Below are 13,036 nucleotides of genomic sequence, written 5' to 3' on the forward strand. Positions count from 1 at the left end.
GCTTCAGTAAGGTTTTATTTGGAGTACCCAGCTGCGTATACAGACGCAGTGGAATTTGGTTTGTGAGGAACCTACAAAAATTACACAAATAACTAGCATTTTTTTAATGAATAATACACAGACATGCACCTGCTTCAGAGACTCGATAGATTAGTCTTGCAGCCAATAGAAAAGCCCCTTGGAATTCAATTACATGGCTGAAAAACAGAAAACAAAATCATGGCTATACTTTCAGAACTCTAACCAGCAAAATGTTAGCAGTTCCTGGGCTGAGCTTTTCCTGAGGATTAGATTGTTTCAGTTTGTTTTACTTCCCTGTGTCTTATTGAAAATTTATATTATTCTATTCTATTCTTGCAGCTGGAGCCTCTCCCGGAAGATATTGTGCACCAAATCCCCAATAAGAATGCAATAGCTTCTTTAAAAAAGACCACTGAAATTCAAAGTATGTTCCTCAGTTTGGGTTGTTGGGTTTGGGGTATTTCTTTACTATTAATTAATGTCATAGAAATTAAACTGTGTTTCACAGAAAACAGCAGGCAAGCTTTTTATGTATAAACCCACATGCTGTGTCTCGTATGTGTATATGTATATATATACACACTTTTGTTTCTTTGCCATCTCTTTGTTTGTACTATGTATTTATCTCTGAAGAATTAAGCCACTTTAATTATTTAGAGCTTTCTGATGCTTGACTATTCCCAAATCTCTCCATTCCAGATTAGTTTAAATGAAATAGGTGTTTGTTAGTGAGGGATATGAACAGACAGGTAAATCAGAACTCTAAAAAATATTTCTTTCAATCTGTGTAGTCCTTTACAAGATACTCACTTTAAGGTGTAGAAGAATTTGAAATAAAATGTAAAAGCTCAAATTGGCACTGATCCCTGGAACAATGGTGACAAATATGTTGTGATTTTATCCTATTTCTAGTGCAGGCAATACTTTGCTTCATTTGTGCGCCTTGCTTCCAATCCTTTATTATTCAGATGCTTTGAGGCTTTTGCTCTGCCCTCACAGAAGATTTTTCACTTTGCCATCAGTTGCCTTAATACATCTAAGCAGACCTCCCTTCATTTCTCTAATCTTCTGCTCTGTGCCATTTTACCAAGGCAGCAGGAGCTTCCTGACTTCTACTGTTTGCTGGCTCCTTAACAAAAACAAATGGATAACAAATGTTTTTATTATGTTAGGTTAATCACAAATAATTGGGAGTCATCTCTATAAAATAAAAGCAGCTTTTAAAAGGGACATCATGCATTATCCACTGATAATGCAGTACTTTTCAATCTGACGTTAGAGATGATGAAAATTTATTGTAGATGTATAATTCATCCTTCATATCTACTAGTTACCAGATATGTACGTTCTCTAAGTAAATCATCTGTATATGAAAAATTTCAGTATGTTATTTTTAGTATAAGTACATACATACATGTATACATATATACACACATGTATATGTACATACATATGTCCATACAGTGGTATGTCCTAGGGTAGCTTATGAGGTAGTGCCTTTCTTAAAGTTCTCTGTTAATGTGGGAGTCAGCAATGTAAGGAAATTTAAATCCTGTGCAAGATAGTATTGATTTACAAATGATAATAAGGACTAAAAGTTACACACAAGGAACCAGAGAGCTTAAAGACGGCAGGAAAGAGTATCTAAATCTGTTTGGAATTTAATGTATGTGTTAAATGCAATACATGTTTAAATGTAATATGGGTACTTAATGAAAAATGAATCTGAAACAGACAAAAAATGGAGAGGAAAAAATAAATAATATTGGATCTAGAAAGGCATAGTGTTTTACCAGCAATGTTTACACATCAATGATGGCCATTTAGAGAGAAGGAAGAGACTTAGGAACAAGGGTATGTTGTGTGTCCCAAAACACAGTCCAGAGCTCAGCAGAATGGCTTAATTTTGCTTGTTCAGAGCAAACTTTGGTTTGAGCAGACCCAGTACAGTCATGGCAGTCCAATGAACTTCTGAAACCTATGCCAGGCTGCTGAGGATTCTGAGTTGTTTGTACATAATATTTTTGTTTGTCTGTTTGATTTTTGGTCTTGTTTGTTTGTTTGTTTGTTTGTTTCCCAGCTATTACCTAAAAAGTTATGTATGCATCATTTTGTCTGGAGAGAGGCTGAGTATTAGAAAGGAATGTGTGTGGATGAAGGAAAGGAATATTGAGGAAGTTTAGTGAGTTTTATGCAGGATGCATAATTAGATGGAATTGAGAGAAGCAAGTACATGTTGAATGTTACATAGTTATGCAGACTGAAAGTGGTGCAGGTGGAGGAACACCTGCAAAGATGGTGAGAAAGCCTGCTTTTTCTAGGTGACTGCATGTGTCTTGGGCCTATTTCTGTGATCTAACATTGATAAAGAATATTAGCAATATTTTAGACCAAAAAAAAAGTCCCTCCTTTGTGTTTGTTTCAAAAAAAAAAATATATATATATATATATACATATATATATATATTGAAGATGCAATACTTAGACAATGAAAGGAAACTTTTTTTTTTTTGTAAGTGGAATGGAATTTGTATAAATGTTTTGTTTGTGACAGTGATCTAAAGCTCTTTTGGAAATGTAATACTTTTGGAAGTAGTAGTTCCCACACCCTTGTAATATGGTATTTCTAAACAATCCTGTTCATTAGCTTTAATACAACCCCCAAAACAAATTTTTCAAGCAAGCTATGGTACACCATATCCAAAACTATTGGTGAAAGGCAATTACAAATGCTTGTAACCAGGACAGAATCATTCACTTTTATTATTTCCTGGTTACAAACAGTGCTCCCACAAATCTTTGAGGGGGACTTAAGCACATATTCATGCTGAAAGCCAAAGCATATCTAGAAGACTGATTTGGTTTCACTGTTACTTCTTGCAAACAGTGGTTGCTCTTCGAGTTCTGTATGAATGAAACCAGTGGCATGCTCCCTTCTTTTCCCTGTACTCCACAATGTTATCAATGAATATAACAGGACTGGTAGAAATCCACATCCCAGCATAGTACAGTGGAAACAGCATTTTAAAAGATATGAGCAGTTTGAGGTAGATGTGTCTCCTTTAAGCTCATCTAATTGTCAATCCACAGCATACCTGGGGTTCCTAGCAAAGCTCCTTTGCAGCTGTGATTGCCTCTCTGTTCCACAAGACTTTGCCTGCAAATCTTTTGGTTGAAAACATATTCAAGCACTGTGTGCTTTGTGCACACTATATATTTGTTGTTCTTTGTTAAGAAAAGCTTGCAAAGCTGTTCTGCTTACCACAGGTGTGCATAAGCTTTCTGATTTTAAAGAAAAATCTACCAGTGCTTTTTCACTAGCATCAGAAAGCCCTGCACAATGTACCTGCTACTACCTGGATGCTATTCCTAATTGGAACTGCTTTAAAATTTCCTCCCACAAACCACAAACAGCCTGCCATGTACTCCCCTTTTCCGAAACCCTCCACTGCAGCATAGGTGCTGCCACCTGCTTCCTAGCCAGACTCTGCTATCCCTCGCTATCGCTGAAATGTCTCTGTAACACAATTTGCAGTGCAGGGAAACATGAAAAATCACTGATCACTTGGGAGTGAAGGGCAGTTAAATGGGCACAGAGAGCCTGCTAATATGCTTGATTTGGCCCTGAGTTTTAGTGTTACAAGAAAGCCCGGATTCAGGGGGCAGCTGGTGTGTGAGCCTGTGTGTGAATGAACGAATGTGATGTAGCAATCCTCACTGATGCTGTTTTATTGTTGCTGCAGGAGAGCAGCACAGTGGTAGCTGGTTACTAATATTTTATTTTATGAATAAGAGCCCTTGAAAACTCCAGCAGTGAACATGGGTTCATTTCTTTTATAGGCAAGAGGGGGTATTATTCCCATGCCAACAGATTTGATTTTCTTGCACATCTGTTTCTGCAACAAAAACCCCACCCACCCTGTGAACATTTAGCTCATAAATTATAGGGTTTGAATTGGGTGTATATTGCAAAGACTGACTTTTGCACACATGATCTGTGAGAACATTGTGGAATGCCCATATAAATTTTTGTTTGTTTTTAGTGTATTTTTTAATGAATAGAGAATATGGTCTCTGAGCACAGTAATAATAGAGAATATTTTTGTCTTGTTTTTATAAAATTTGCCAGGCTCCAATCACTGAGCTTACTGCTATGTACATAACTTTTTAGCTGTGTCTTTCATGCTTTTGGAGCAAAGCCAACCTTCTAACACTTAATCTCAACTTTGTAGGATACTTAATACACTTTACATTTTATCCCCAGAAGGTCCCTGTTATTTAAAGATTCTGCTAACTACTCAAACGTGCACACTATTAGAGTTCAAAGAAACACTCTGGCCATGCTCGCTGGTTGTTCTTGCAGATTGACTTGGGCTTTCATCTTGCAATGATATTTTTGAATAAAGACATTTTCAGGCTTTATTGACAGCTGCTTTCTCACTGGAGGGAAAAGTTCATCTTTGAAAAAGCCTGAAACAGTGCTGAGAGCCATGTTACCAGTGAGGGAGTTTTCAGCAGCCTTTGTGCAGCTCAGACAGCACCACCACTGACTGGTCTGGCCTCCCAGCTGTCAAAGCCTCCAGCTACCCTCCGGATAAGCACCTCTCCTCAACCTGCTGCCCAGCTGCCAAAATTCTCCTTTTAGCCCTTGGAAAAGTCCCCTACTTGATCCCCTGTCTTTCACAGCTGTTGAAACCCTCCGTCTAATTCCCAGATAAGTACCCTGACCCAACCTCTGCAGCAGCTGCTGGAAGCTTCTTGCTAAACACTGCATAAGCACTGGTCCAGAGCTCCCAGCCTTCCCAAAGCTCCTCATTTCCAGGTGTCATCCACCTGGCAATTAGTGAGTGCTTGGTGGATTACTGGGTTGTAAGAAATGCATATGTAAATTCTTACTTTTCACTGGGTCACCACTAATCGTCCTCCTTTTCTTAACAGCTCTGCAGTAGTGGGACATTTTTTATGTTGCCCATAAGTCACCTGCCACTACTGTTGGTGTGACTCGAGAAGCTAATTACTGTCTCTTCTGTTGCAGGCTGAAAGATGAGGATGCTCGTGTTTTAAATCCACTGCTGTGTTTTTGCACTGCAAACTAGAAAGCTCTATTCCTTATGATATCTGGCAGCTTTCCAGCAACAGCCAGTTCATATATGAAAGTTTTAAAGGAATTATTGTTCTAGTATACGCCCTGAGGGTGGAGGAGAAAGAACATCCAGGACTAACAAACCTGATTGTTCTGGCAACATCACTTCAGTCCAAGCTGGCATTTCTGACTTTTTTTTCCATTTCAAGACAGTGCTGTGTGAGCATGTTGTAAAACAATGTTCATTTTTCTAGTCCTATTTATTGTGTATGCATCAGCTGTCTGCAATACCAGAGCTTCTAGGTGTTAACCCTGCCCTGAACTCCCTTTACCTTGTGAAGATAAAGCCAATAGCCTGTCTGACAGTATGAGTTCATTAGGCTGCATGTTACTCCGCCAGTTTATTACCTTCTGGGGAAGGGTGTGACACAGCCCTTGGAATGAAAGCGCTTTCCAACTTGGCATTTGTAGGTTCAGAAATATACTTCGCTGCAGTTTGAAATTTCAATTGTGCTGCTTACACTGCAGTGATTTAAAATTATAATCACCCCACGTTGAACTAAGTGATTACTATGCTTGAACCACCATGCTAGCTAAAATTCCCATAAATTATGATGTATGTTTTCCTTAGGCAAGTACTGGAAGTCAGTGGAGCCATATTCTGTGCCAGTGGATTGTGCTCTGGCTGAGTCTCAGAAACGAGAGAGGGAGGAGACAGAAACAGTATCTGCTATGGCCTCCCTTTCAGTGGATGTTGAACAGTGCTTTCCTCAGGAAGGCAGCAGGTAAGCATATGCAATTATTCCAGAGAGCAAGGCTTTTACTCTCCAGTCACACGAGATGCAGAAGACAGGTAGACTAAGACTTATTTCAAAATTGTCTGCTAATTGTGCTACCTGGAATTTGTCATCCCTGAATTTAAATTCTCCCTACTTGGCTGCTGGAAACAGAGGTATTCTATGCTAATATATTTTTGATGTGTGTAATTCTTTACTAAGTTTCATGAGTAGTAAAACAACCTTATTTTCTCCTCATGTCTAAAGCTCTCTACTATAGAAAAAGTGCACAGTTGGCATTACCTGTATGAAGATAAGAGACATGTTCAAGTGTAATCAACTGTATTCTTTTTATTGGAAGCAATTCAAAACTGTTTTAGCTTTAACTTTCTAGGAAGGCATCTAACACATGGTCAGATAAATTTAATAAGGACGGACTTAAATCATTATTAAATGATATTAGATAGGCATTAAACATTACTTCCCTGGAAGCAATGGAACAGGGCCAGTATAAAACTTAAAGCAATACTGACCAGGATCAGGGCCAACATTTTCTGCCTACTGTGCTGAAGGTACCAGCTAAGAAAGGAAAGAGAATGATGTTTTTTCCAGCTTGTCAGCTGCTTTTCTAGGTTAATGAACATTGCTTTCATTTTCACAGCCTGAGAAAATGATACAGTAACTGCTGTTGGTTTTCTGCCAATTAAAGATGAAAAAAAAAAAAGGGGGGGGGGGGCACTGAAGACTATGTGGTCTACAAAACAGTACTTGTTCAAAGTGACACCAGGAATCAGAAGAGCCACTGCAGAAGTTCTTGGGGTTTCCTATTTACTCATCTGAAGGACAAACTTTTCTGTCTTTCTCCAACAGAGGAAGACCCAAAGTGCAGGGAACTGTTCAGTTTCCGTCATGCAGAGAAAACAAGGGAGGGAGGAGGAAAGGAGAAAAAACCCTTATAAGGAGACTCATCAGCTCCCTTCATGCTGTGGCTTGGAGATGCAAAACAACAGGAAGGAAAGGAGGGAGCTCTGGGTAGGCAGAACGATGGTGGGAGTGGGGCCAAAAGGATCCATAGTCCTATGCCGTGACAGCAACTTGTTTGATTTGGTTCTGGACTCCTGCACAGGCTCTTTTATTCAGAACTGGTCTGATAAGCAGCTGAAAGCATCCAGGGGAATGGTATGGACACAGCTAAACGCTATAGCTGCATTTGGAAGTGAACGTCTTTCACAACCATGAGACCATCTGTCAATAAGTTAGCATATGGGGCTCAAAGAGACACACGAGGCAGAGCTAGCTAGTAAAGTTAGCAGTTTTTACATAATTACCTTTCTGACTGAAATTACGTTTTTTGTTTGTTATGGCTATTTTTTGACTAAAATTATTACAAACAAATCCATAAAAGCTTAGGAAAGGATCCAGTGATGAATGTGAGACACATTTTAGATCTGTGAGTGTGTAAATCAGTGCTAGGCTAAGGAATAATGCAAAGTTTGTCACATAGATTTGTGACAGCCACAAGACACTTCTGTTAGCCAGGGACTGAAAGCTGGGGATCCTATTCATGTATGTATGCACGGCTCTGAAAGACATGGAATTTTAATGAAAGTGTTGGAACAAAAACAGTCAAACAAAGTAAAGTTTTAAATTGTGTGAAAAAGGGTCTGGTTAATTTTGTATATTTTTATATTGCTCTGAATAACCAAGAACTGTATTTGTTATGAGCCTTTAGTCACTTAAAACTACAGCCATCAAGAGCAACCACTGATCTTACATGACTTGAACAAAATTACCCTTTGACTAATGCTGTACTTAATTATTGTATTTATTACCTACCCACTGATAACCTGTGACAGTTTCCACCCACTCTGAAAACAGCATTTCAGAGCAGAGCTGAGAGAAATGGAAAAAAAACGGATGTGCTGAAATGTACACAAGTGGAATTCATGTGGCTGCCAGATTCATTACACTTCATCAGTCCTGGGCTCTTATGGGGGTGAAGCCATCATGATGAATTGTTCTGTGGAAAAAATGGCTTCGTTTGAAATATCTTTGTTGCTGCAGAAGTTTTTCAGTGGCACAAATAAATCTTTACTTGCATGTATCCCTGAATCTGTTTTCATATTTGTATAACTCTAAGTTACCCAAAGTTACCCAAAGCCAGAGAGCAACAGCACAACATAAGCATTATCTCTCAGAGCCAGAAGTGACACCTAGGTTTTGTGAGGCTTCAGGATATCACTCTCTTGGCTTTCTTCCTGCTGAATGTAAAAAGGAATATGGGATCAAAAAGGGTCACCCTGACAGTCTGATTTCAAAGGCGCAGGCCACAGAGCTGCAGGGAGACCTGAGGGGACCTGGCTGCACTTTGAGCATGAATGAAACTCTAGCACAGGACTATAAATCCAGGGATTGATTTGACATTGCACACTACAGTTCCATGCCAGAATAACTTCATTCATTTAACAAAAGCATACTGTTCAGTTCATAGACACATACCAACACAAGCTGGAGTAACATAGTGATGTCAGAACTTTATTTTTCACATTTGTTCCATTTGATATAATTAATATGATACTCCTTCTCTAGCCCCCTTCTATGACAACTGTCAGGGTTGCAGGGACATGAGGAGCCCTTGGGGCTCTTAAGTGCACCCCTCTTCCCTATTGTAGGTGGCAGTAGGTTTCTGAAGATCTATTGAAAGCCTTTGCATTGAGTATTTTGGGGGAAAAGTTAGTTGCGGCTGGCAGGGCAAGTTCAGAGCAGAAAGTGCCATGGCTAACAGGGCAGCCTGAAAGGTTCCTTCATTATGCCAGGAGCCAGTTTACTTTCTCTTAATAGCCACCATGGCTAGCCAGGCTGATAATTCTGTCCCTGTTTCATTGAATCAATGACAGACATCCTGTTGACTTCAGTTTTGGATGATTGGGCCTGCAGATGAAGAGTGGCAGCAAAACTCTCTTTGCGGGAAACTCTTGCCAGTTATGTTGGAGGATATATTGGTGTTTGAAGTGAGATGACTCATTTTAAACTCAGATTTGGGTAAAGCAGCTCTTTTCCTGGCCAAGTCGTATCTGACTCATTTACCACTGATGAATAAACGATAAAATGCTCCTGGCTAAGGCCCCTCTTAAGTTTTTCCCTTTCTTTCTTCTCTCTTTCTTTCTTTTCTTCAAGTAACAGTGCAGATTATTTTTTTTTTTTAATTTGATTTTCTCTGACAGGCTAAATGAAGAAAACTGTGAAAGCTGCTATGCTTTTTGTGTTTAATTTTACCAAAGCACAACTCTGCATTTTAAGATTCAATTGAAACTTGATTACAGACTTCAGAAGAGAACAGATATAGAAAAAAGCCTTTGTGGATAGGAAAGAAAACATGCATGATGCTAACAAAGATTTAAATACAGATGCAATTAAAGGAACCAGAGTGCCCTAGAAAGCATTTCTAACTACCATAACTTTTGTGTGTTGATAACTGCTTATTCCCTAAGTGAGATATAGATTTAACTGATTAGAATTTTGCTTTGGCCAGACATCTGTTTCAGAAACCCTGCTATGAAAATATTCAATACAATGCTGTCCACGATACACTGGAGCTTCTGTACATTTCTTCTTAAAATGGAAAAATAAAAGGGTGTGGAGGAAGGTCTCTGGCACTTACTACTTTTACAGCAAACAGTAAATCTCAAGAATGACATTTATCAGGATTTGACTTTATGGCCTTCGTTCAGCCAAGCATAGGTTTTACTCAAATCGAAATGAAAACAAAGTGTCATTTTTAGATATTTCTCTCACTGTTACTGAGCTATCAGTTGCATTTTGAGCCATGCTGCAATATATTTTGTAGCAGTAAGACTGGTTGAATTGTGGGGTACAGCTAGCTGCCACCTAGGGCCACATTCTGTGTTTGTGCATCAGCTCACAGAGCTTTGCTTAGCGTGTTGCTGTTTGGGTATCCACTTCAGCTGGGCTGAAGAACCTGCATCTACGCGGCCATACCCCACAGGATCTGAAATCACAACCAGGCTCAGGGGTCAGAGGATCTGCAGCCTTATCTTGCCCACCTTCCTCTCATCCCCCAGTGGAGGTTGCCTAAGGAAGGGAACTGGGAACAGAGATGTGGAGAGACAGCCCTGCCCTGCTTAGGCTCTAGGTCTTGATGGCTGTATCTGACACATACTGTGTAAAAGCTTCCAGGATATCTACCCAGGATACCTTCCAGATATAAATTTTTCAAAGGTGTTTTTCAACAATCTTGCAGTTTTGGTGTTCAGGTAGTGAATCCCACAGCTTCATCAGGCATTGCACTTCTTTTTCTTTGCTCTAAACTTATTACCTGGTAAATTCACTGAACATTCTCCAGTTATGAGAAATCAAAGGATTTTTTCCTTACATTCTTGTCCATACTTAGCTGTCTCAAGACATTTTATTCCTCCTGGTATGAAAGTAATTTCTTCTAATCATTCTTCCTGCCCCTATCTATGTCTTTTCTATTCCAACTTTTATTTTTTGATGGTGTAAGGACTGCATCCAGGACACCAGGTGTTGGGCATACTATGTATTTATAAGGAAGATTAATGATGCACGTTTTTGTTGTTTGTTGTTCTCTTCTACTCTCATTAAGCTCTCAGTAATTGCCATCACAGTATATAAACAATTAAATCTGTCCTCCCCCCTGCTTTGTGTATTACTTTGTATCTGTTTACCTTCTTTTCCACTCAGAAATGGTGCTATGGGCTTTAGGTCTGTCTAGTATCTGTAATTCTGCATCATCAACAAATGTTATCACCTAAATGTACTGGTACTCTGCCACGTCTTCTTCAGATGCTGTGGAATATCCTTCCATGATGAACATTCACCAGTATTATTATCCATTTCCTACATTTGATGGTTTGTTAATCTATGTCAGGACCATCTCTCATAACCTAAGTTCCTCAGAGCACTTGGATAAAATTTTAGGAAGACTTTCTTTGTGCGGAGGTATCACTTGATTCCTCTTCTTTCAGTTCCTTCAGAAACTTCTAATAAATTTGGGAGGCTTGACTTCTCTGCAAGAGTTAAGTCTTAACTCATAGCCAAATTACTATTATCTAAATGCCTATTAATTCTGTAATTTATTATAGCTGCTATCAATTTCCCCAATACAGACTTACTGTATGTCCTGTAGTTTCCAAAATGGGGATTGCATTTCTTACCTTCTCTATCTCTACCCTCTCTGGATTCTGAATTAAGCAGTGGAATATGCTCAGTAATTATTTATATAGAAGCATCATGATTACATTCCCTTAGAACTCAGTGGACAAATATCATCTGCTCTTAGCAATTTGGCAATGTTTAATATATCAGCTTGTTCTAGTGCTGATTCAGTTTAAGACAGTTCATCTGCAAATAATAAGATCTGCCTGATGCTTCTCTAGTGAACAGAGATATAAATAGTTCATTTTGCTCTTGTGGTTTACCTTCCTTGATGCTCCTTTTATGCTTTGATCATTTCTTCTGATGTATTTTGAAAGATCCTTTTATTATTACTTTTTATGCCTTTAACATGTTGATCTTCAGATTCTCCTTTTGGCCTCATTGTGGGTTTACGTTGAACTTGCCAGTGTTTCTACTTTGTTTGCCTTATTTAGTCATGACTTCCTCTTTTGAGAGCTTGTGTGTACTTACCTTATTGTGATCTTAAACGTGAAGTTTTTTTTCCTTTTAGCTCCTCTCCTTTGATTCATACAGAGTCAATTTTTACTAGTATATACACTTACCCAGGATCTCTAATATGATGACTTCAGGCACTCTCCAAGTCATCTTCATGGTTTAGAAAGGTACCTCTTTTTCCCCAGCTCTTTGCTACCAGAGGATCACTTTTCAATTACAATGCTCTTCCTTGAGACAGATGAGTTAAATTAGGAACAGATTATGGCACAAAACAGCCATACCCCGCCAGAAAATATATCTTCTGTTCAGTGATTTTTGCGACTTGGAAGCATACCTTGATTTTTTATTTTTATATGTGTGATGATGTAGCTATGAGGAATCCCTGTAATTCCAATTTATAAAATAAGGTAAGAGAAATGTTTACTTTTTTGGATGATTTACAGGATTTATCCGTTTTTAAATGTTGACTTTTTTTTTTTTAAAATGCAGATATTAGCTATTTTAAATAACATTAAATAATATGGTTGCCATTTACTTACAACTGCCACAAAGCAGTACGTAAGATGTCACAAGTTTAGCCAGACTTTATCCATATGGCAGGATTCTCTCATCTACTCCAATTGTTTTAATATAATCATTTGTTTTAGCAGTAACTACAAAGAGACTATTTCACTCTACAAGAGTGTGAACTGCATATAGAGAGAGGCATAGGTGAGCACCCTTTATGGCATACCCAAGTAATTAGACCAAATGAAAGAGGGCTCTGCTCCTAGGCACTTGCAATTTCAGTGAGCCACCATGAAGCTTTATGAAAAATCACAGCTGTGATTCTACATTCATTACAGTCCCAATCTGTGCCATTTGGGATCTGCCAACCCCACAGATCAGCCCATATCAGACCCAAGCTCACAGTTACATTTCTGAGGAATTAGTCAGAGCATACAATATGGGTTAATTTTTGTGCCTGTTTTGTGTTTTTATGCCAACTTCTTGTCAGCTACAGGAAGACAGACTGAACTGATATAACTAACAATGACATAATTAAGGTAACATAAATTTGGCCTGTCAGACTCTGCCCCCTTGATTTTTTATTTTATTCTTTGGAAAACTTTTGATTTCAGCTGAATGGGTATATATTGATTCACCTCTCAGTGTTTTTCTTTCTGTGCAAAGGGCTCTAAAACTTTACTTGCTCTCTCCCAAAGCTCTGGCCTAAGCTGTTATCCCATAAAGATGCGTGTTTTTAATGATAAGCTGTTGGATAGATCCAGTGACTTCTCTTGCACCAGTAATTTGAAGTTAAAGCACACACACAAATCTTCAAAGCAGACTGGAGAAGGTTGAAAATACTCACACTGAGAGGCAGCAGCTGGATTTTCTAAGGCACCTGAACCTCCTCTCCATTTCCAAAAAGAGCTTACCATCTTGTGCTTGCATATAAATATTTTGACTGGTGCCTAGGCTCTGGCTGTTGCAGAATATTGGGATGCTGTTGGAGTGTGTT

General features: G+C 38.8%; 1 protein-coding gene across 17 annotated transcripts in view; it reads left to right on the forward strand.

Annotated features, from left to right (window-relative positions):
* The window catches only part of HDAC9 (histone deacetylase 9), a 476,309-nt gene that overhangs the window by 454,558 nt on the left and 8,715 nt on the right, over nt 1-13,036 (forward strand). For 13 of the 17 annotated variants that reach the window (XM_068674122.1, XM_068674124.1, XM_068674117.1 and 10 more), the window contains 3 exons: nt 361-445; nt 5,736-5,889; nt 6,751-7,916. The exons of 1 other annotated variant lie outside the window; for it this stretch is intronic. In XM_068674122.1, coding sequence (XP_068530223.1) covers nt 361-445; nt 5,736-5,889; nt 6,751-6,916 — 405 coding nt within the window. In that variant the 3' untranslated portion in view covers nt 6,917-7,916. Of the gene's footprint in view, nt 1-360; nt 446-5,735; nt 5,890-6,750; nt 7,917-13,036 lie in introns of those variants that run through there. 3 more of the 17 variants (XM_068674126.1, XM_068674138.1, XM_068674127.1) reach the window with 1 other exon arrangement.

This window comes from Anas acuta, chromosome 2, assembly GCF_963932015.1.
Source record: "Anas acuta chromosome 2, bAnaAcu1.1, whole genome shotgun sequence".
Classification (NCBI taxonomy): domain Eukaryota; kingdom Metazoa; phylum Chordata; class Aves; order Anseriformes; family Anatidae; genus Anas; species Anas acuta.